This window comes from Triticum urartu, chromosome 1, assembly GCF_003073215.2.
Source record: "Triticum urartu cultivar G1812 chromosome 1, Tu2.1, whole genome shotgun sequence".
Classification (NCBI taxonomy): domain Eukaryota; kingdom Viridiplantae; phylum Streptophyta; class Magnoliopsida; order Poales; family Poaceae; genus Triticum; species Triticum urartu.
The window spans coordinates 371,065,037-371,088,527 of NC_053022.1; the positions used below are offsets into that span (position 1 = coordinate 371,065,037).

Here is a 23,491-nt window from a genome sequence, read left to right on the forward strand (position 1 = left end):
ACGATGATGGAGATCATGATGATGGAGATCATGGTGTCATGCCGGTGACAACGATGATCATGGTGCCCTGAAGATGGAGATCAAAAGGAGCAAAATGATATTGGCCATATCATGTCACTATTTGATTGCATGTGATGTTTATCATGTTTTACATCTTATTTGCTTAGAACGACGGTAGCTTAAATAAGATGATCCCTCATTAAAATTTCAAGAAAAGTGTTCCCCCTAACTGTGCACCGTTGCGAAGTTTCGTTGTTTCGAAGCACCACATGATGATCGGGTGTGATAGATTCTAACCTTCGAATACAACGGGTGTTGACGAGCCTAGCATGTACAGACATGGCCTCGGAACACATGCAATACACTTAGGTTGACTTGACGAGCCTAGCATGTACAGACATGGCCTCGGAACACGGAAGACCAAAAGGTTGAGCAGGAGTCGTATAAAAGATACGATCAACATGAAGATGTTCACCGATGTTGACTAGTCCGTCTCACGTGATTATCGGACACGGCCTAGTTGACTCGGATCATGTTTCACTTAGATGACTAGAGGGATGTCTATCTGAGTGGGAGTTCATTAAATAATTTGATTAGATGAACTCAATTATCATGAACATAGTCTAAATTGTCTTTGCAAATATGTTGTAGATAAATAGCTCACGTTGTAGCTCCCTGTTTCAATACGTTCCTAGAGAAAGATTAAGTTGGAAGATATTGTAAGCAATGATGTGGACTAGGTTCGTAGTCCGAGGAGTGTCCTCACTGCTACACAAAAGGCTTACGTCTTTGATGCACCGCTCGATGTGCAAACCCCTACAACATCGTCTGTGGATGTTGTGAACACCTGACAGACACATCCTGATGACTACTTGATAGTTTAGTGCACCATACTTTACGGCTTAGAATCGGGATTCCAATGACGTTTTGAACGCCATAGAACATGTGAGATGTTCCAAGAGCTGAAATTAGGATTTCAGGCTCATGCCCGTGTTGCGAGGTATGAGACCTCTGACAAGTTCTTTTGCCAACAAGATGGAGGAGAATAGCTCAGCTAGTGAGCATGTGCTCAGAATGTCTGGGTGCTACAATCACTTAAATCAAGTGGGAGTTAAACTTCCAGATAAGATAGTGATTAATAGAGTTCTCTAGCCACTATCACTAAGCTACTAGATCTTCGTGATGAACTATGACATGCAAGGGATGGAGTTGATCCCGGAGCTGTTCGCGGTGCTTAAGACCGCAAAAGGTAGAAATCAAAGAAGGAGCATCAAGTGTTGATGGTTTAACAAGACCACTGGTTTCAAGAACGGCAAGGGATAGAAGGGAAACTTCATGGATGGCAAACCAGTTGCCGCTCCAGTGAAGGAACCCAAGGTTGAACCCAAACCCGAGACTAAGTGCTTCTATTGTAAGGGGAACGGTCACTGGTAGCGGAATTACCCCAAATGCATGGTAGATAAGAAGGCTGGCAACTTCAAAGTATATACGTGTTATTAATGTGTACCTCACTAGTACTCCTAGTAGCACCTGGGTATTGGATACCGGTTCAGTTACTATTATTGGAGACTTGAAGCAAAAGCTATGGACTAAACGGAGACTGGCTAAGGGCGAGGTGACGATGTGTGTTGGAAGTGTTTCCAAAGTTGATGAGATCACCATCGCACGCTCCATCTGCCTTCGGGATTAGTATTGAACCTAGATAAATTTTATCAGGTGTCTACGTTGAGCATGAATATGATTAGATCATGTTCATTGCAATACAGTCATTCATTTAAGTTAGAGAATAATGGTTATTCTGTTTACATGAATGATACCTCTCATGGTCATGCACCCTATGTGAATGGTTCATTGAATCTCGGTCGTGGTAATACACATGTTCACGCCAAAAGATGTAGAGTTAATAATGATAGTACCACTTTCTCGTGGCACTGCCGCTTAGGTCATATTGGCGTAAGATGCATGAAGAAACTCCATGTCGATGGATGTTTGGAGTCACTTGATTTTGAATCACTTGACACATGCGAGCCATGCCTCATGGGCAGGATGACTAAGACCCCGTTTTCAGGTACAATGAAACGGGCAAGTGACTTGTTGGAAATCATACATGCTGATGCGTGTGATCCAATGAGAATTGAAGCGTGCGGTGGATATCGCTATTTTATCATCTTCACTGACGATTTGAGTAGATATAGGTATATTTACTTAATGAAGCACAAGTCTAAAACGTTTGAAAATTTCAAGCGATTTCAGAGTGAAGTTAAGAATCATCATAACAAGAAGATCAAATTCCTACGATCTGATCAATGAGAATTTCTGAGTTATAAGTTTGGTAAACACTTAAGACATTGTGGAATTGTTTCACAGTTGAAGCCACCTGGAACACCACAGGGTAATGGTGTGTCCGGACGTCGTAATCGAACCTTATGAGATATGGTGCGATCTATGATGTCTCTTACCGATCTACTGCTATTATTTTGAGGTTATGCATAAGAGACAGCTGCATTCACTTTAGATAGGACACCATATAAGTCCGTTGAGACGACGCCGTATGAACATTGGTTTGGCAACAAACCAAAGTTGTCGTTTCTTAATGTTTGGGGCTGCGATGCTTAAGGCTTCAGCCGGAGAAGCTCAACCCAAAGCGGACAAACACATCTTCATAGGATACCCAAAGGTGACAGTTGGGTATACCTTCTATCTCAGATCCGAGGGCAAATTGTTTGTCGCTAAGAACGGGTCCTTTCTCGAGAAGGAGCTTCTCTCAAAAGAATTGAGTGGGAGGAAGATAGAACTTGATGAGGTTGTCGAACCTTTACTTCAACCAGAGAGTGATGCAACACAGAAAGATGTTTTATGTGGTGCCTACGTCTGTTGAATAGGAAGTTAATGATAGTGATCATGAAGCTTCGGATCAAGTTGCTATCGAACCTCGTAGGTCGACAAGGATATGTACTACTCCTAAGTGGTACGGTAATCCTGTCTTAGATATCGTGTTGTTAGACAACAATGAACCTACGAGCTATGGAGAAGCGATGGTGGGCCCGTATTCCGACAAATGGTTAGAAGCCATGAAATCCGAGATAGGATCCATATATCAGAACAAAGTATGGACTTTGGTGGACTTGCCCGATGATTGGCAAGCCATTGAGATAAATGGGTCTTTAAGAAGAAGACGGACGTGGGCAGTAATGTTACCGTCTATGAAGCTCGACTTGTGGGAAAGAGTCTTTTCACAAGTTCAAGGAGTTGACTACGATGAGAATTTCTCACCCATAGTGATGCTTAAGTCCGTCGGAATCATGTTAGCATTCGCTGTATTTTCGATTATGAAATCTTACAGATGGATGTCAAAACAAGTATTCTTACCAGTTTTCGTAAGAAAAGTTGTATGTGATACAATAAAAGGTTTTGACGATCCTAAGGATGCTAAAAGGTATGCTGGCTCCAGCAATCCTTTTATGGACTAGAGCAAGCATCTCGGAATCGGAATATATGTGTTGATGGAGTGATCCAAGCTTTTAGGTTTATACAATGTTTGCTAGAAACTTGTATTTACAGGAGAGTGAGTGGGAGCACTACAACATTTCTGATAAGTATATGTGGATGACATATTGTTGATCTGAAATAATGTAGAATTTCTGGAAAGCATAAACGGATGTTTGAAGAGGGTTTTTTAAAGGAAGACCTGGGTAAAGCTGCTTACATATTGGGCATCAAGATCTATAGAGATAGATCAAAACGCCTGATGATACTTTCAAAGAACGCACACCTTGACATGTTTTTGAAGGAGTTCAAAATAGATCAGTCAAAGAAGGGGTTCTTACCTGAGTTGTAAGGTGTGAAGTTGAGTAAGACTCGAAGATTGACCACGGCAGAAGAAAGAGGAAGGATGAAGGTCGTCCCCTATGCTTTTGTCATAGGCTCTATACAGTATGCCATGCTGAGTACCGTGCCTGATGTGTACCTTGCCACATGTCTAGCAAGAGGGTACAAAGGTGATCTAGGAGTGGATCACCAGATAGCAGTCAAAATTATCCTTGGAGGAATAAGGAAATGTTTCTCGGTTATGGAGGTGATGAAGATTTCGACATAAAGAGTTATGTCGATGCAAGCTTAACACCTATCCAGATAGCTGTGAGTAGAGGTACCGGATACGTATAATGGAGCAATAATTTGGAATAGCTCCAAGTGGAACGTGGTAGCAGCATCTACAATATAAAGTTTTGCGAAATACATAGGGATCTGAATATGGCAAGACCCGTTGACTACAACCTCTCTCACAAGCATAACATGATCAAACCCAGAACTCATTGAGTGTTAATCACATAGTGATGTGAACTAGATTATTCAGTCTAGTAAACTCTTTGGATGTTGGTCACATGGTGATGTGACCTGTGAGTGTTAATCACATGGCGATGTGAACTAGATTATTGACTCTAGTGCAAGTGGGAGACTGTTGGAAATATGCCCTGGAGGCAATAATAAATTAGTTATTAGTATTATATTTCATTGTTCATGATAATCGTTTATTATCCATGCTAGAATTGTATTGATAGGAAACTCAGATACATGTGTGGATACATAACAACACCATGTCCCTAGTAAGCCTCTAGTTGACTAGCTCGTTGATCAATAGATGGTTACGGTTTCCTGACCATGGACATTAGATGTCATTGATAACGGGATCACATCATTAGGAGAATGATGTAATGTATAAGACCCAATCCCAAGCCTAGCACAAAGATCGTGTAGTTCATATGCTAAAGCTTTTCTAATGTCAAGTATCATTTCCTTAGACCATGAGATTGTGCAACTCCCGGATACTATAGGAGTGCTTTGGGTGTGCCAAACGTCACAACGTAACTGGGTGGCTATAAAGGTTCACTACAGGTATCTCCGAAAGTGTCTGTTGGGTTGGCACGAATCGAGACTGGGATTTGTCAGTCCGTGTAACGAAGAGGTATCTCTAGGCCCACTCGGTAGGACATCATCATAATGTGCACAATGTGACCAAGGAGTTGATCATGGGATGATGTGTTACGGAACGAGTAAAGAGACTTGCCGGTAACGAGATTGAACAAGGTATCGGGATACCGACAATCGAATCTCGGGCAAGTACAATACCGCTGGACAAAGGGAATTGAATACGGGATTGATTGAATCCTCGACATCGTGGTTCATCCGATGAGATCATCGTGGAACATGTGGGAGCCAACATGGGTATCCTGATCCCGCTGTTGGTTATTGGCCGAAGAGTTGTCTCGGTCATGTCTGCATGGTTCCCGAACCCATAGGGTCTACACACTTAAGGTTCGCTGACGCTAGGGTTATTAGGAAGACTTGTATGTGATTACCGAATGTTGTTCGGAGTCCCGGATGAGATCCCGGACATCACGAGGAGTTCCTAAATGGTCCGGAGGTAAAGATTTATATATGGAAAGTTGTTGTTCAGGTTCCGGGAAAAGTTTGGTTTTTTCCGGCATTGTACCGGGAAGCTTCCGGAAGGTTCCGGAGGATTTCGGAAGGTTCCGGAGGATTCCGGAGGGGTCCGGAGGTCCAAAAAATGTTCCACCACGTCCAATACAGCAGCATGGGCTGTAGGGGGCGCCCTAACCTTAATGGGCCAAGGGCACCAGCCCCCCCAAGGCCCATGCACATGGGAGAGGGGAAACCCTAAGGGGGAGGGCCTCCACTTGACTTGGGAGGCACTCCTCCCCCCCTTGGCCGCCGCCCCCAACCCTAGATGGGATCTAAGGGGTCCGGCCCCCCTCTCTCCCCACCTATAAATATTGGAGGGGTGGGAGGGCGGGCACACCCTTGAACCTGGCGCAGCCCCTCCCGTCCAATACCTCTCCTCCTCCGCGTGAGCTTGGCGAAGCCCTGCCGGAGAACTGCCACTCCATCACCACCACGCCGTCGTGCTGCTATTGGACTCCCTTCCTCAACCTCTCCTTCCTCCTTGCTGGATCAAGGCGTGGGAGACGTCTCCGTTCCGTATGTGTGTTGAACGCGGAGGTGCCGTCCGTTCGGCGCTAGGATCATCGGTGATTTGGATCACGACAAGTACGACTCCATCAACCCCGTTCACTTGAACGCTTCCGCTTAGCGATCTACTAGGGTATGTAGATGCACTCTCCTTCCCCTCATTGCTAGATTACTCCATAGATTGATCTTGGTGATGCGTAGAAAATTTTAAATTTCTGCTACGATCCCCAACACTTATCGCCATTCGAAATCCCCGGCCGACATAACCTCTCCGCTCCAGCCGCGAAACTCCACCCTACTCCATCCGCCACCTCACCGATGCCAAGCCAAAGCCTCTTCCCCGACGACGTCGTCCACAGCAACACCTCAACGTCCCTCATCCACCGTACCAGATGAGGATCCGTCGTTGATCTTGTCGTCCCGCCGGTTCAGCCACCTGGTCCTCCACCTCCAAGGAGCTGCCCCGATGTTCCCCTCGTCTTTCACGCCACCTCCATTCCCACACCACCGTCTTCACCTACACCACCGAAAGAGCATCATCATCACCGTTTCCTTGGATGAAGCTGAGGCCTAATCGGCACCACGAAAGAGGTTGTACACTAATCACCACATTTCCTTCTTCATTCGATCTCACCGTGCTGCCGGCGGTTGGTCCTGAGCCAACATGGTGCGACTGCATCAACAACGGCGTCGCCGGCCACTTCCTCCACGGCATCGCTCCCTCAGCGGCGACGTTCACATCAGTAGGAGCTGCTGCTGCCTTAGCTCTCGCTCGCGCTGCTGCTCTACTCTTGCTCTCGGTCCCCTGCCTGGTCTGCTCTTGCTATTGCTCTTGCTCGTGCTGCTACTCTCGCTCTTGCTCTTGCTTGCGATGCTGCTCCAATTTGGCTACACTTCAGTCGACTGAATCGACTTTTGGGTCAGTTGATTTTCAAGGGGTGGGGGGCTCGCTGGAGTTAAGGAAGAACCAACTGTAGCAGGGAGGGGGGGCTCGCCAGAGAGGTACCCCACTATCTATCTTAGGGTTCAAGGTGGGGGCGGTGGTCGCCGGCGGTAGTGGGCGGTGGCGTCGGGATTTCCGGAGAAAAAGCTCGGCACGGGGGGGGGGGGGGGGGGGGGGGGGGGGGGGGGGGGGGGGGGGGCTAGAGGGATGGACGGGGCGGCGGCGGACCAGCAGTGGGGAGTGGTTTTGGGGCAGGCAGGGCAGCGCACAGCCGGCCGCGGGCTGCGGGGGGCGGCGGTTTGGCCAGTGATGGCTGGCTGCTCAGAGGAGTGGAGGTTGAAGATGAACTGCTACACGACCAGCTACCCCGGCTTTTGCACGCGTTGTTGCTACTGCTTTTCTGCTACTAGTGCGTTCATTTTCGATAGCAAAATTCGGTTTTGACAGCAAAATTCAGTTTTGACAGTTAAGTTCAGTTTCGACAGTTAAATTCAGTTTCGCAGTTAAGTTCAGAGATGAGCGGCTGATGTATTTTACATCTAGCACTTTGTGGTTATGTATTTTATGTCATCTATTGGAGATGCTATTAGAATTCCACTCAGGTTAACGCTGTCTCTCTTGTCCCGCTTCAGCATCGGCGTCGTACAACTCACTGGAACTGCTCCAATGATGAAACCCTCCATCACAATGGAGCAGTACCCCGGGCTCCATCTCCAGATGCCTAAAATCTTCTTCCCCTCCTCCGACAGCCAAGCCAGCCGGAGCATCCTCACCGACCAACCCCAATCACGCTGAGATCGACATGGCTTCGCCAAAGAGGTTGTACCCTTTTGGCATCTCTTTTTTACTCTACATGTTATATATATTGTCCACTGAGCACACGTAGTAATGTGAAATACGATTATTTTATCCTACTCTATGACAAGCAGTGAGGTACCAGGCAACTTAGCTATCTGTGATGGACTCTCTTGAATGCCATCATTATTTATCTCTGCGCGTTTGAGCTGTGCATTTGTCGATGGGCCTGGGAGTTGAGCTAGTAGGGCAGTGGCCTGGGTCCAAAGTAGTTGAAGTAGCACAAAAACATTTTTTGAGTGTAGGCTTTTCCTTTCTCAAGCCTGCCTACTAGAATCGCCAGTGCTTGAAAGGAAAAGTGAAGGAAAACATAGGAATTGGAAAGTTTCATATAGTACTACTATTCATGCATTTGGTTCAAAAGAATGGAGCAAAGGAAAACTGTAGGATTTGTTCCTTTAGTGTCTCCTTGGAAGAAAAACCGTAGGAATTTTAATTTCCGCTTGGCCTCCTTTTCAAATTCCTATTCATGAAGCACAAGACTAAGAGATAGTAGCATAATAGCATTATAACCGTACATTTTCTTGTGGTTTGACTTAATCTCACCATGCTTCTTTGCATCCTGCGATCTTCCAATTCTTGTGAACCAAACACCCAGATTGGTAGAAATCTTGTGTTTTAAAATTCTCTGTTTTGCATGTGCATTCATATCCTATTCCTGCCTATTTCCTATCCTTGCATTGTTAGAATCCTCAAATTCAAACAAGCCCTTACACAATTACATATGCTACAGATATGTGTCAAAGAAAACCTTGTGTGGTTTTTCTTGCTCCTGATGCGTTGTGTTCCACCCCAGCTCAGTTGCTCCAATGACGGAAGGGTTCACCACAGCAGGGATTTGCTCTCTAGACTGCCTTTCATCGCCTCAGATCTTCTTCCACGCCGCCGGCAGCCACGACAACTGCATTACCGTCATCAACTGAGCAGATGACCTTGAGGACTACACGGGTCCGCAAGAGAGGTCACACTCTTCTGTGTCTGCTTACATTATGCATCACTTAATATGATGACATGCTACTTTATCATCGTGTTCACCTATTAGACTCTGAGTCAGGTCCAAACTAATGCTAAAACTTGAGTTTTTAAATGGTTGTGGGGTACATATTGGGGCAGCAATCAGTACTATCTGTCTACTATCTGGTTAATCTCGGGTGTCTATTATGAGTTTCATGTTGGGTGCAAACAAACATTAAAGGAGCCATTATCTGTATTTTTTAACTAAACTATTGTCTGCCTGCTATCATTGGTTTTGGGTCTATCCACAGTTTGCTACCATCACTCTGGATTTGTGCATGCACTCCTTACATAATCTCACTATGTTTTATTCCTATGCATGTCAGTTATTGTAGAGCAAAAGAGACGAGCCTTGCGTGGCAATAAAATTTCATGCAGACGTTGCTCCATGCTGGGCGCAAAGGCAGCCCCCCTTCACCCATTTCGGATTGTAATCAAGAGGAAGATAACTATTCTGAGGGGGATTCAGACGGAGAAGACCACTCCTATTTACCCCCTGGGGTCTTTGCTCTAACTTGGCATGCTGATGTTGGTAATATCATGCATATGGTGCCTTACATTGCGTACTTTATACATCAAAAATGTCATCTGCTTAGTTTAGACATGCTTTGTGTGAATGCCATCTGTTTAGTTTCTTTATCGTATATGTGAATCATGCAATGCCATGTTGTTTAGCCAGGCATCATATATATGAATTTTGCAATGCCACCCTGGTTATCTAGTCATCTTATATGTGAATTATATCATGCCATCATTTTTTTATTACGTGTTAAATTTGTCAACAATTTTAGTACATTCAACTACTCTTCCTGTGCATCAGCCATTCGGCACGGTCATGGAAAAATGTGGAGTGGAAACAAGGTCTTCAGAGCAGACAATGTTGTCTGACGAAGTGCATGTCTTGCTGGTTATGGATAGCTCCTCAGAGGAGGATTCAGAGACAAATGACCAGTCCTATTCCCCCCCCCCCCCGAGGTGCATGCTCCAACTTGGCAGGGTTATGTTGCTCATATCGTGCATATGGTATCTTGCATTGCTATGTCATTTTCTTAGTTTACACATGCTTTGTGTGAATGCCACCTGTTTAGTGTCTAATTACCATATATGTGAATTATGCAATGCCATCTTGTTGCAAGACATCATATATGTGAATTATGCAATGCTATCTTGTTGCAAGGCATTATATATGTGAATTATGCAATGCCATGCAGTTTAGCCAAGCGTCATATATGTGAATTATATCATGTCGTCTGTTTTTGTATTTATCGTTGCATTTGTTGACAATGTTTGTATATTCAACTGCTCTTCCTATGCATCAGCCATTTGAATTGGTGATGGAGAAAACTGGAATGAAAACAAGGTCTTCAGAGCAGACAATGCTACCTGCTGAAGCAGATATCTTGCTGGTTACAGATAGCTCTTCAGAGGCGGATTCAGAGGAAGATGACCAGTCCTATTATCCCCCTGAGGTGTATGCTCAAACTTGGCAGGGCTACATTACTCATATCATGCATATGTTGTATTGCAATGCTTAGTTTTTACATCATATACACAATATTGAATGCCATCTCCTTAGTTGGCACATCATATATGCGATTGTCCTCTGCTCACTTCCTTAGTATATAAATCATATATTTGAATTATATCATGCCATGATGTTTAAATAGACAGCATGTATCTGAATTATGGCATGCCAACCCATTTTCTAAAGACATAATATAGTTATAACATCTCATCCTGTTTACATAGTCATCATATTTTGAGTTATGTCATTCTATCTGTGAATTATATCATGCCATCATGTTTCCATCGACGGCATGCTTGTGATTTATGGCATGCCAACCACTTTAATAGACACATCGTATAGTTATATCATGTCATCCTGTTTACATAGTCATCATATTTTGAAGTATGTCATTCTATCCTGTTTAGTTAGCCATCATACATGTGAAATTGTGTCATGCTATCCTGTTTAATTAGCCATCATATATGTGAAACTATGTCCTGCTATTATGTTTGGTTAGACAACATAAATGTGAATTATTTCATGCCCTGTTTTCTTCCCTACTGTCCATTGCACATGTCTATCTTACAATGTCTGTACATTCAATTACTTTTCTTGTTTATCAGCCATTTCAATTGGAGGGGGTGATGGCAGTATCTGTGGGAGTAAAAACGCGATCTTCAGAAAAGATCGTGCTACCTGTCGATGCAGATAGAACCACGGTTGTACTTACCCAAGAACCAGCCCCACCACACAAGATTGTACTCCTACCCAGTTGGACAAAGAACCAGCTACACCCCTTCTAACCCCAACCCCAGTAGATAGTAACCCAGTTCCAGTTGACACAGAACCATCTCCACCACAGAGCAACCAAACACGATCAGTTAGTAAGGCAACTGCAGTGCCCGAAGCACGAGGACCACCACTCCGAACCCCAAGTCAACGCTTAAAGTAGAAGAAGAATTGTTCTCAGGTCAGGTTCCATGGCTATGGTTCATACTACTTTGCTCTTGCATCACTGCATTTAATCATACCAACTAATTTCAAATTTGAAGGATGCAATTGAAACTCCAATGGCGCAACAGGTATGTTTTAAACCTGTTCTTTAACGTGTTTGCTGTTGTAACTTGCTCTATGTTGATTTCAGTTTCAATTGAATAAACAGTTATGTTCTCGTGCCATGCACATTACAAGTGTTGTTATTGCTATGTAGTTTCCCACACTTATACTCTGTCTATGCTGCTTTTTATTAAATAGATATAATTCGAACTGTCTCTATCTTGATTTGGCAACATAAAATAGAATGGTATAGACCATACAGTGACCATACTACATAGATATATGTTTGTTTCCTGTTGTTATCATGTCCACCTTACTACTGAAATGGTTTATCAAAATGAGTTTCATATACAACATGGTAAACCTGTGATGTGTTTGTTTGTTTCTCTTTTAGAACACGGATAAAATATTAGAGAAGAGTACCCCGTTATGAAATAGTAAAGGAAGTAATGCAGATAAGGTTGAAGATAGTGAGACATCCCTGTTGGTCTCCAAGAAAGCTGATAAAAACTATATTGAAGACACTGAGACAACCCCAAAGTCATGTCTTGATGTAGTGTTCGAGTTACTGGCTACTACTGCTGGCACCAGCTCTTCGAACTCGCTGCCTGAATTAGTTCGGCTTCTTGAGTGTCAACTTCAAGTTGAAAGACATCAATCTGATGTTATGCAATAGGAAGCCGAAGGACTGAGGAAGTCCCTGCAGAATTCAGATGCATACTTTCTGGTGCAACAGCATGTGCTGGAGGATTTAAGCGCCAAACAAGAGAAAGTTAATAAGCTTGCTAAGCATCTTGCCAGCATTATGGGTACCCAGGATATTGTTTCTTGACCTCTTCTGAAGTGGTTTTAGTTCTGGACTTGTTTTGCTGCGGCGTTTATTTGCACTGGTCGCCAACTTCGACAACCAGTGTATATGATATGCGGCTTTGTTCCCTATATTTGCACTGGTGGCGAACTTTGATGCTCAGTGGATGTAATATGTGTAATAGCCGTGATAGCCTAGCGTAAGTTGCTTGCTTATTTATTTCCTTGTTGTCTTGTTTATTTGTTTGCTTGTAGTCAGTGCAACTCTTTTTCTGCGGTTTGCTAGTGGTCGCAATAACCTATATTTTAAAACTAGGCCACAATAACCATGGGCTACATATTTACTGTATATACCATGGGCCTCCTACGGGCCATAGAAAACAATGGGCCTGTGTAGAAACAATGGGCCTTCTACGGGCCGTATGATAGATCGGCCAAACATGGGCCAATAACAGATCGCATAATGGGTCGTAAACGGGCTAGATTTGAAATTGTCTGTTCATGGGCTGACCATAATGGGCCGTCGTTAATCAGCCGTATTTGATGATGTTATAAAAACGGACCAAAGGATTAACGGGACGTAAACAGACCAATTGTAACCACGGGCTGAATTTGGCCCACAAGCAGAAAAGGCCAGTTAAGGGCCGTAAGTAACCGAATGCTGGAAATAAGCCCAAGAATAAATGGGCTCTGAGAAGGCCGAAAGATAACACAGGTTGGAAATGGCCCAATGGAATAATGGGCCATTAATGGGTATAAAGTGGTACACTGTTCATTGCGGGCCAGATTCAGCACGGGCCATTAATGGGCCAAGAGTTACAAATGGCCTCGTATGGGCCGAAAGATATCATGGGTCGTACATGGGCCGAAAGTTACAACGGGCTGGAATCATATTGGACGGCCCAGATGAAGCTACTTGGCTTAATTCCAATAGGCCGTAACGGGCCGTGAGTTAGCGGGCATAAATGGGCTATATACGAACAGACCATTAACAGGCTTTCCATGGGCCGGGCCGCTACCATTTGACCAAGTCAAACGGGTCGACCTTTTCATCGGAATGGGCCTCTGTTGGGCCGTGCCACGTGTCGACGTATCATAGGCGCCTCTTGTCCAATGAATGGATGACATCTGTCCCAACGGTGAGCCAACATGTGTTTCCTCTGGCCAATGACAATTTTACACGTGGAAAATCCTCATTGGTCCGGGCTGTTAACGGGTTATCGGATCCAAAACCGGACCCGATAGCGTAAGGGCGACCCATTACGGTGGATGCCATGTGTGGGTCACCCTTGACGAAAGCACTTCTATGACGCGCGATTTATCGTCATGGAAGTGGACACTTCCGTGATGATAATTTTGGTAATGTCATGGAACACTTCTACGACAGCACAGGTATGACTATCTTGATTCTGTCATAAAATTGTCATGGATGTACATGCATGACAGAAAACGTGACCTACTGTGACAAACACGTATCATCACGAAAGTGTCTTTTTTTGTAGTGATAATCTCGTAATTGAAGGAATATGTATATTTGACATGAAGAAAGCAATAGCAGTAAAACTGAACGATCAATATGCTAAGCTAATGGATGGGTCTTGTCCATCACATCATTCTCCTAATGATGTGATCTCATTAATCAAATGACAACACATGTCTATGGTTAGGAAACTTAACCATCTTTGATTAACGAGCTAGTCTAGTAGAGGCTTACTAGGGACATGGTGTTTTGTCTATGTGTCCACACATGTATCAAGTTTCTGGTTAATACAATTCTATCATGAATAATAAACATTTATCATGATATAAGGAAATATAAAATAAACTTTATTATTGCCTTTAGGGCATATTTCCTTCATTTCCTTGATGTTATACCTCAGTGCATACAGTTGCATGTTGGTAGTAGCCACAAAGATTTTGATGCCGTCGAGCAGTCCATCCGGGAGAGGAGGGCCGATGGCCAGTCCAGCTGTCTCTGTGTCGTAGACCATGGTGCCAGGGTGTTTGTTGCCCGCCATGAAGATATTATTGCCCAGGGCAGCGAAGTTCATGGGATAACTAGGTGCAGGTGACACTAGCTGGAGAACTGGGGGCTCCAAGTCCAGGTTGAAGTTGCCGTCCTAGGTGTTGATGTCAATCATGCGGATGGAAAAGCCCTTCGTCTAGTCATATAGCACCAGATAGAGGTGCTTCTGCCTCTGCACAGGCCGCAACTTCTTGCCAGCGCGGTCCATGTAGTTTACCTGTTCCTACCGATGCTTGGACATCCCTCCTCCCAAGATCTTCTCCTCGAAGTTGTTTTTCTGATTCATCGTAGGGGTCTAGTGTTCGTCTAAAGGCTCAATTTTGGTCGTAGTCGAGGTTTAGGGCAACACAATAAGACATATCTGAAATAGGTGTAGTCTACAATCGATCTAACAGGGGCTTATTTGACCTAATCTCCGAAGAATCCGAGCTGGCCGTGTGGTTGAATCAGAGATAGATACGGGGACCGAAAGCAACACAGTTGCAAGACCTCAGCGCTCCGGCAGTCTGGGGACTGGTTCTCTCGGTGTCGTGTCGTAGGCCAACACCAACGGGAACGTCCCCAGAGGTCAGGGCGGTCGCCGGCCTGAAAATCGCACCGCCGCCGCCGTCGGCTATCTAGGGTTGATTATCATGTCGTCATATTTTCTCCTTGGTGCACATGGCCTGCGAGTCTCGTACAAGTAACAAATTAAGATGTTGTAATAGCATCTCCAACAGCCATGCTAAATAAACGACGCGCTGGAAATTTTGGGTTTTTTGCGCGCGCGCAACCGCTCCTGGAGCTCCATCGGAGGCACAAAAACCACGTGCGCGGTCCGAAACGCCATCGCCCGCCATTTATTTGTTGCGCCTGCTCCCGCGCACTGCACACTCGAGCGCCCACTTGCGACTTCCACCTACCCCAACCCAGGCGCTAGCGCCACCGCTCGCACCACCCTATTTGTTCCGGCAACCATTCTGGCGCTTCTCCGGCCTATCCCCGTGTCGCCGCTGCTTCCTCCGTCTCCCTCCAGTCTCCACCGCCCCTTGCGCGCGCCATTCCTCCGATGAACAACACCTGGCCGCCCACTGTTGCTCGGCGTCCACAAGGTGTTCGACAAAACGCTTGCAAGGTATGTATTGCTTCAACTTCACATTTTTATATGAATTTGGTGCATGTTGTTTGTAGTTTTTATAGCCTAGATTAAATTGAACATTCTAGATGAGTTCGTCATATGATTCTTCCGAAGAAGAATTTGATATTGAAGAGGAGGATCTTGCAATGATCCTAGCTATGCACATCAATAAAAAACCGAAGCACGGTGGTTCGATTATGGGTGGGCAGAAAATTTGGAGGGATAAGATCGATGCCGACAACAGATTGATGAGGCACTATTTTGTGGATAATCCCGTGTACCCTGAGTCGTACTTCCGGCGCCGGTTTAGGATGAGCACCGAGTTTTTCAGGCGCATTGCAGAGAAACTGGCGAGCCATGATCGGTTTTTTCAGCAAAGGAGGAATGCCGCCGGAGAGCTCGGGCATAGCACCTTTCAGAAGGTGACAGCCGCTTTGCGTATGTTGGCATACGGTATTCCGGCTGATGTAGTTGATGACCACTTGGCCATGGGTGAGAGCCAGGGCATCATGTGTGTCTAGCGCTTCACAGTAGGAATTGTGCAAGTGTTTGGCCAGGAGTATTTGGGATCTCCCAATGATGAAGGCGCTACAAGGCTTTTGGAGATGAACAAAACTTGCGGGTTCCCAAGTATGCTTGGCTCAATAGATTGCATGCATTCGAATTGGAAGAACTGTCCTAAGGCATGGCAAGGACAATTCCACGGTCAAAAAAGGGCTCCACTATAATCCTTCAAGCAGTGGCCGATCAAGTGACTTGGATTTGGCATGCTTTTTTTTGGAATGCCTGGGTCTTTGAATGACATCAACGTTGTTAATCGGTCGCCACTCATGAATAAGATAGCAAATGGTGAACTGCCATCGGTGCAGTTTGTAGCAAATGGTCATACATACAACTATGGCTACTATCTTGCGGATGGCATCTACCCAAAGTGGCAAACATTTGTGAAGCCGTTGAAAAAACCGGAAGGTAAGAAAAAATCTTGATTTCCACAATGCTCAGGCGGTGGCTAGTAAAGATGTGGAGAGAGCTTTTGGGATTTTGCAAGCCCAATTTGCCATTGTGAGAGGACCGGCTATATTTTGGGATCAAAAGATGCTTTGGTACATCATGCATGCTTGTGTGATCATGCACAACATGATCATCAAGAATGAGTGTGGCCAAGATTTAGACTACTCTCAGTACGAGCTCTTGGGACATCCCGTGCGAGTGCGGCGGAGGGCTGCGAGGGTGGCCCGATTTGTTGCATCCTATCATGCCATTCGACGTGCCGAAACACATGATGATTTTCAGAAGAATCTCATCAAGGAGCGGTAGGCATGAAATGGCCGACAAAGAGCATCTTGATTTGTATGGTTGATATTGTATTGTTGAACTATATGTTGTATTGCAAGATAAACTATTTATTTGAGTTGTAATAATAAAATTGAACTATTTATTGTTGATTTACTTTGTTTGTGTTTGATTTTCTTGGTTGTGTTTGAAGTGTATATGTTATTTGTGCTAGAGCGCGTGCAGTTTTTTTGCAGCGGCTGCTCGAGCGACTCGTGCGCGCTATACTTTGCGGCGGTCGCTGTAGCAAGCGCTCCTCGCCGCGCGGAAACTCACGACTACGATGTTGTAAATGTTTTTTTAGCGTGATGCGCGTGTTGCACGACTGTTGGAGATATTCTAAGAATGCGCTCCAATCTCATGAAATCACTACTTCAATTAAATTCCAAAGGATCATAATGCTACCTCTCGTGTGAAAGCGAAAACATACATACTAGGCCAGATTGCCAGCATAGATTTAAGAAATAAATAAAGCAAAAAGCTTGAAACCAAAGCAAACCACACACCCCACTCGATGGATAGTACTGTGCACTTCTAGCTTTCCTAGTGGATGCACTGGAAGTCGGCCGGGCAGATCTTGCCGCAGTTGTTCAGGATGAGGCTAAGGTCGATGGGGACGTTGAGGTGGATTCCCAGCACGTTGGCCTTGATGGCGGTGCAAAGGCAGACGGCGGCGTCCAGGTTGACAAGCCCGTCGAGGAGCGAGCAGCAGGGCTCCGCTGGCGGCACGCCGATCTTGGCCTTCACCAGGTTCAGCACGTTGGCACAGACGTGCAGCTTGAGCGCGTTCTGGGGGCACGACCCGTAGCGGGGCACCGGCACCGGCGCCGGCGGCGGGGGGCAGTAGGTGGCGCTTGCCACGACCACCATGGCCAGGAGCAGCGCGGCTCTCGCTACCATGGCCATCGATCGATATCAGTGGAGAGCAAGTGTTAGCGACTGCGTGTGCTTTCGTGCTCGCGCTTGAACTCCGATGCACCAGTGTGACCGCATGGAGAGGCGTATTTGTAGCTACCCTTCGACCTCGGCAAATGGGAGTCTACACGTCCGTGAAGAGACAGCATGTGATTTTCCGAGCTGGCGCGTCAGGATCATGCATTCGCGTTGTGGTGGTGTTTTCCTTGGATTTGGATGAGCATGCACCCGTGAATGCATGGTTTGTCTCGTTGAACCGCGTAATGGACTTCACTTTGTATTCTTGTTGCATATGGGGTATATTCTACTAGTAGCTAATTGCTTGCTGCATTAGGTCATCCACGATGTTGTTTGCATCAAATTGATTCCAAGTTCTCGTTGAATTGTTTAATGCGTTGGAAGAGTCGAATACCAACAAAAACCTTCCAAGCTGTAGCCTACAACTATTTTGCTGCTCTCCTCACCTTTGGAATGCCCAAGGGCTGCGTGCTGCCGAGGGTGAATACCAAGATCAAGCTAAGCGACATATCCACCTCCCGCAACCCTAGGCGGCTGCCGCCATCCCCCCCCCCCTCTCTCTCTCTCTCTTTCTCTCTCTGCCGGACAAGGCCGCGCTGTGTCCGTAATGGGGCGGCGGGGATCTGATCCCCGACTGTCTCATGGACCATCGACGGGGGATCCTCTCCAGGGAGGCGGGTTGTGGTCGCAGGACCAGCGAGCGCGGCGGCCAAGGCAGAGTTTTGTGGCCAGACAGTGGCGGCAGTCGCCCCCATGGCAGGAGGGTCAACGGGGATCGGTCTCCAACATGCTCTCATGTGATGGTTGGTGGTGGCGGCCGTGTCTGATCCTAGTTAAGATCCGTTGTGGTGTGGCCCTTGGCCGGCCGGCGGCACGTGGAGGGTCAATGAACGGGCGGCTGGAGGTTCTCAGTGGGCGTTTCGGTGGCTACATGCGTCTTCACAGAACGGTTGCACGTGAATGTAGTCGGTTATAGAGTCTAGGTGGTGCCAATGTCGGTGAAAATTGTGCCGACCTCTGTCATGGCAGACAATAGAGGCGTCGATCTAGGTCTCCCGGGTCGGATGATGTCGACGCCTTTGGTGTCATTTTACCTCCTGGGGACATCGTTTCGGAGCAGGTACTGGCTGGAGGGTCTCGGTGGCGTGGCGCAATGGAGTCTTGACGATGGATGCATGTGGTTGGACGCGCGTAGGATGATGGTATTGTGTGTCATCGTGGTGGTGTCAACGGCAGTTGGGCTTGGCAAAGTCAATGCGTTGATTGTCATGGTTCTAAGTCTGACAGTAATGTAGGGGGTAGGTATGGAGAGGCAAGATCTTAGCTATGGAGTAGTTGTAAGAACACGAGGTTTACGAGTTCAGGCCCTTCTCGGAGGAAGTAATAGCCCTACGTCTCGGAGCCCGGAGGCGGTCGGCTGGATTATGTGTGTATGAATTACAGGGGTGCGAACCCTTTACACTGAGGAGGGGGGTGGCTTATATAGAGTTCGCCGGACCCCTCTGGCCCTCAGTTGTGCAGGGTTTAAATACATTAAGGTCGGGCGTTACTAGTAACGCCCTTAATAAAGTGTTATGATGACCATAAAAGCTACTTAATAACCGACCATTAGCGTGCGGAGTGCCTTTGGGTCTCCTGGCCGTCGAGTGGTTGGATCTTGGTCGAGTGATTGCTTCTTGGTCGAGTGTCTTCGAGTCTGTCGAGTGGAACACCTCCAAGTCGATTGAAAGGTGATTTCTTCTAGAGATGTCCTTGGGTAGGGCAGTTGGGACAGGTCCATGACCCTACCCTAGCTACATAGCTTCATCATTAGCCCCCGAATGGATCGAGGTTTGAGTGGGGAAGGAGTTGAGAACTTCTCCGACTCATTTTTCATGCCATGAGCATATCTTGTTTCGGATCAATGAACCTGAGTGATGACAGCAACTTCCTTTTCAGTCGCCCTGATCCATTCTTAGTTTTTTGTCGAGTGAGTTTTTTTACTTGAAAGGCTTCGAGTGACGGCGTGGAGGAGATCTTCCGTCTGACAAGTTGTTCTGCTGCCCGCAGATTTAGTGGGATTCGAATTTTGGGAAGCGCGTGGGACGGGGGAGGCCGCAGTAATCGGATGGGATAGGGCGGAGCCGCCTCGATCTCCGCGCCACCTTTTTCGCCACGTATCGCGCGCGCGATTGTTACGGGATTTGACAGGACCGCCCGGGTCTACCAGTCAGCCACTCGGAAGCGACCTCATATAAGGCGTCGGACCGGGGTTTCTTGAACAGTGCGTTCCCATTTCCTCTTCTCCTCTTCAGGCTTCTTCGTCGCACTCGCTCTCGCCCCAGCGCCGCCGCTCCATACGTGTCTCGCCGGCGACGATGGGGAAGGAGAAGACGTCAGCTCTGGAGCGGTCGAAGAAGGCGACGACAAAGGCGAAGGGGAAGGCGACCAATCGGGGTGGATCTTCCTCGCGAGCCGGCCTGCCGAAGGGCTGGATCCAGGGCGACTGGATCCGCTCGGCGATCCCCCAAGAAGACCTCGACGACCTAGCCGAAGGAGGGATGATCCCCCATGGATCGGCGCGGCTTCCGGGGAAGGAATCCGAGCCGCAACCTCGGGAGGGTGAGCGCGTTCTCCTTGCCACCCACGTCGACGGTGGATTTTCCTTGCCTCCTCACCCTTTCTTTCGGGGATTTCTGAATTTCTTTGGGGCACAACTCCACCACTTCACTCCCAACACAATCGTGTATCTCGCTGCTTTCGTGTCTTTGTGCGAGAATTTCTTGGGTTGTCGGCCTCACTGGGGTCTTTTCAAGCACATTTTCACCTGTCGTTCTCAGACGGTGAAAAAGGCCAATCCGAGTGATGAGAGAACACAAGTGATTCAGATGTGTGGGGGTCTTGGTGTTCAGATGAGAGGGAAAAGTTCCTTTCCAGCCATGATTCTTCTCGACTCGGTTCGCGGATGGCAGTCGACCTGGTTTTACTGCAAAGACCAGCCGACGCCAGGGCAGTCGACTGGACTCCCTCCTTTTACCATGGACCGAGTGAGGAAACCCTCCTCTTTGAAGGTGCTCCTGGAGGAGAAAGCGCAGGTTAGGGTGCTGGTCAAACGAGTGGTCCAGCTTATCCGTGACGGGGTCACCGGTATGGATCTCTTGGAGGTTTTACTTCAGCGGCGCATCCAGCCTCTTCAAGCCCGAGACCATCCGATGTGGATGTATTCGGGTCTTGACGACTCTACTCGGATTCACCCGGAGGAGGTCGATGACGACACACTGGAGAAGTGGCTGTCGGGCATGACCGGAAACAAGGACAACCCCAGGAGAGCCAGGAGAGTTCCTCCATTCGACCAGTCCCATGTACCAGAGAAGGTCCGATTCTGAGCTTTGATTGTAATCTGAATTCACTCGCGCAGCTGTCTATACTGCGTCGACTGACTTTATTCTTCCTGCTTTCTTTCAGGCTCTTATCGAAATGTATTCAATGCCCAACGAAGAGCAAGAGCAAGACCTGGAAGGAGAGGTGAGCGGCGGCGACAGTGGCGAATGGTATTCTGACGATGAAGGGGACGAAGAAAGTGACGACTCAAGTGACGAAGAAGAAGTTGAGTCGCCTCCTCGCAGGGAGACGCGATCCAAGCTTGACCAAGAATGACCGAGCGCCCGTGAAAAGGCGATTGCTCAGGCTGGTCAGTATTCAAAGCGTCCTCGGACCTCTTCACCAACCCCAACTGAAAAAGCGTTGAAGCATCCCAAAGTTGCAGAGCCGAAACCTCAGAAGGCGTTGCCGAAGATTAAGATTGACATCCCCGTCGCTTCTGCGTGAGTGTCTCCCTTTGTATTCACTCGACGCCCCGTGCTGTTTGTTTTTTCTTGATTTAACCAGACGAACTTTGGAACTGGCAGCACTGCTACTTCCGGGACCTCAGCTTACAGGGACGAGGATGAGGTATTGGAGGATGCGGTCACTTCCAATCTGGGTATGATTTCTGCCATTCTGTCTTTATTTGGTCGACTCAACTGCAATGTGTACCATTGGGTGATGTGATTTTGGCGATTGAACTTTGAAGAGCTCCTAACATTATTGACCTCCCCGATGATGATGATGATGAAGAGCCCGAGAGGCCTTTGACGAGGAAAAATAGGCAAGCTCCTACAAGCAAGGTGCCACAGTCGACGCCGAGGGCGGAACCAGTCGTTCAGGACGCTGGTGATGCCAATCGGGGTTCTGTTACCTTCGTCGTGCCATTGTCAAGTGCCTTGCCTTCTTTGTCGACTGCTCAGGCCCCTGTCGACCCACCTTCAGTTTTTGCGACCCATCATGTCCCAGAGGACGAAGTGAATGCTGCCAAGGAAGCCATACGCCAGGCGGGCATTATGATGGAGAAGATGAAGACGATGCGGGACGCCAGTCAGGCCGCCTACGACGCCAGCTCGGCTCTCCAAAGCAACGTTCAGGTTAGTTGGTCACCGCTTGTTCTGTTAGGATATGCTATATGAAGACTCTCTTTCTGAAAATCTTTGCATCTGTACACCCACTGGGTGTGTCGATTGAATTTTTGAACTAGTGGGGGCACGCTGAGTGTACCCACTGGGTGTAGTCCCTGAGACTACGGTGGACTGCTGGCAGTCGACTATAGTCTTTGTATTTTGATTCCTTCGCTCGATGTGGTCTGGCCGCGTCGAGTGTAAACCGAACTGGTAGTTTGTCTCTTCTACTCGGTCTGGGCGAGTGGGATCAGAACCGGTGGGGGCACGCCAAGTGCACCCACTGGGTGTAGTCCCCGAGACCGCGGTCGACTGCTGGCAGTCGACTGTGGTCTGAGTTCTATGGTCTGAGTTCTTCTTTCTCTCCTTTTTTTTAATCCCTGCATTCGACTCCGGCGGGCCGGTCGAGTGGGATCATAACCGGTGGGGGCACGCAAAGTGCACCCACTGGGTGTAATCCCCGAGACTATGGTGGACTGGGAGCAGTCGACCATAGTCTTAGTATTTATTGGCTTTGTCGTTTTTCGCTGTAAAATAACTTCTCCTCCCTGATTGCAGAAATCTTGTGATCTTGGAGCTCGCTTTGCTGACTTGGAGAAACAGCAGATCCAACTGAACCTTGACTTGGAATTGGCCAAGACAGAGCTGCAAAAGGCCAAGGACAACGCCAATGGTAAGACAAGCTTGTCGACTGGTTTGTCTTAGGCTTGAGTACCCTTCTGCTCTTTCTGAATCAAGCACCATTTCTTTGCAGAAAAACTGAGAGAAGCTCTGGCGAAGAAGGATCAGGATTTGGCGGCTGCTCAAAAGGAAGCTGACGACAGAACTGCTCTGGCTGAACAGAAACTGGCTTCGGTCGGCCAGTTGGAAGAAGAGAACACCAAGATGAAATCTGCTCTGAATGAAGCCAACAAGGAGTGCACACGCTTGAAGAAGGACAATCTCAACCTGTACGAGAAGATGGAAGGCATCGCTCGCAGGAGGGACGATCTGGAGAGCTATCTGAGGAGCCTTGCCAAGAAGTTGTTCATCAAGTTTGAAGGTACACATTTTGTTCCGACTGATGTTTTTTGTCGACTCAGCTTACGAAAATTGACTTATCCTTGGATCGTGAATGCAGAGTTTTGCCAGAACTTCGAGGAGGAGACTGGGCAGATTGAGCCAGGTTTGGACCCAATCAATTCTCCCGTGAAAGATGAAACTGCCATGAATCTACTCCGACTGGAATCCCGTATCGACGGTGTTGTGGACTACTTGGCTCGACTGAAGGTCGCCACGTCACAGATCGACACGGCACTTTGGCCAGAGGCCACGCTCCAGAATGATCTTGAGTCTCTGATGACTCGACTTAACGAGATCCCTGATCGAGTGCAGGAGTGGAAGAAATCTTCTGCCCGCTGTGGTGCTGATGTGGCTCTGTCTTTGGTTCGTGTCCACTGCAAGG

General features: G+C 47.3%; 1 protein-coding gene across 1 annotated transcript; it reads right to left on the reverse strand.

The window, feature by feature from the left end:
- Window positions 1-17,003: 17,003 nt before the first annotated feature.
- LOC125533986 (14 kDa proline-rich protein DC2.15-like) lies at window positions 17,004-17,634 on the reverse strand. The gene has a single exon (XM_048697304.1). The coding sequence runs from the start codon at window positions 17,549-17,551 to the stop codon at window positions 17,189-17,191; it is 363 nt and encodes a 120-aa protein (XP_048553261.1). The 5' UTR covers window positions 17,552-17,634; the 3' UTR covers window positions 17,004-17,188.
- Between the last annotated feature and the right edge of the window lie 5,857 nt (window positions 17,635-23,491).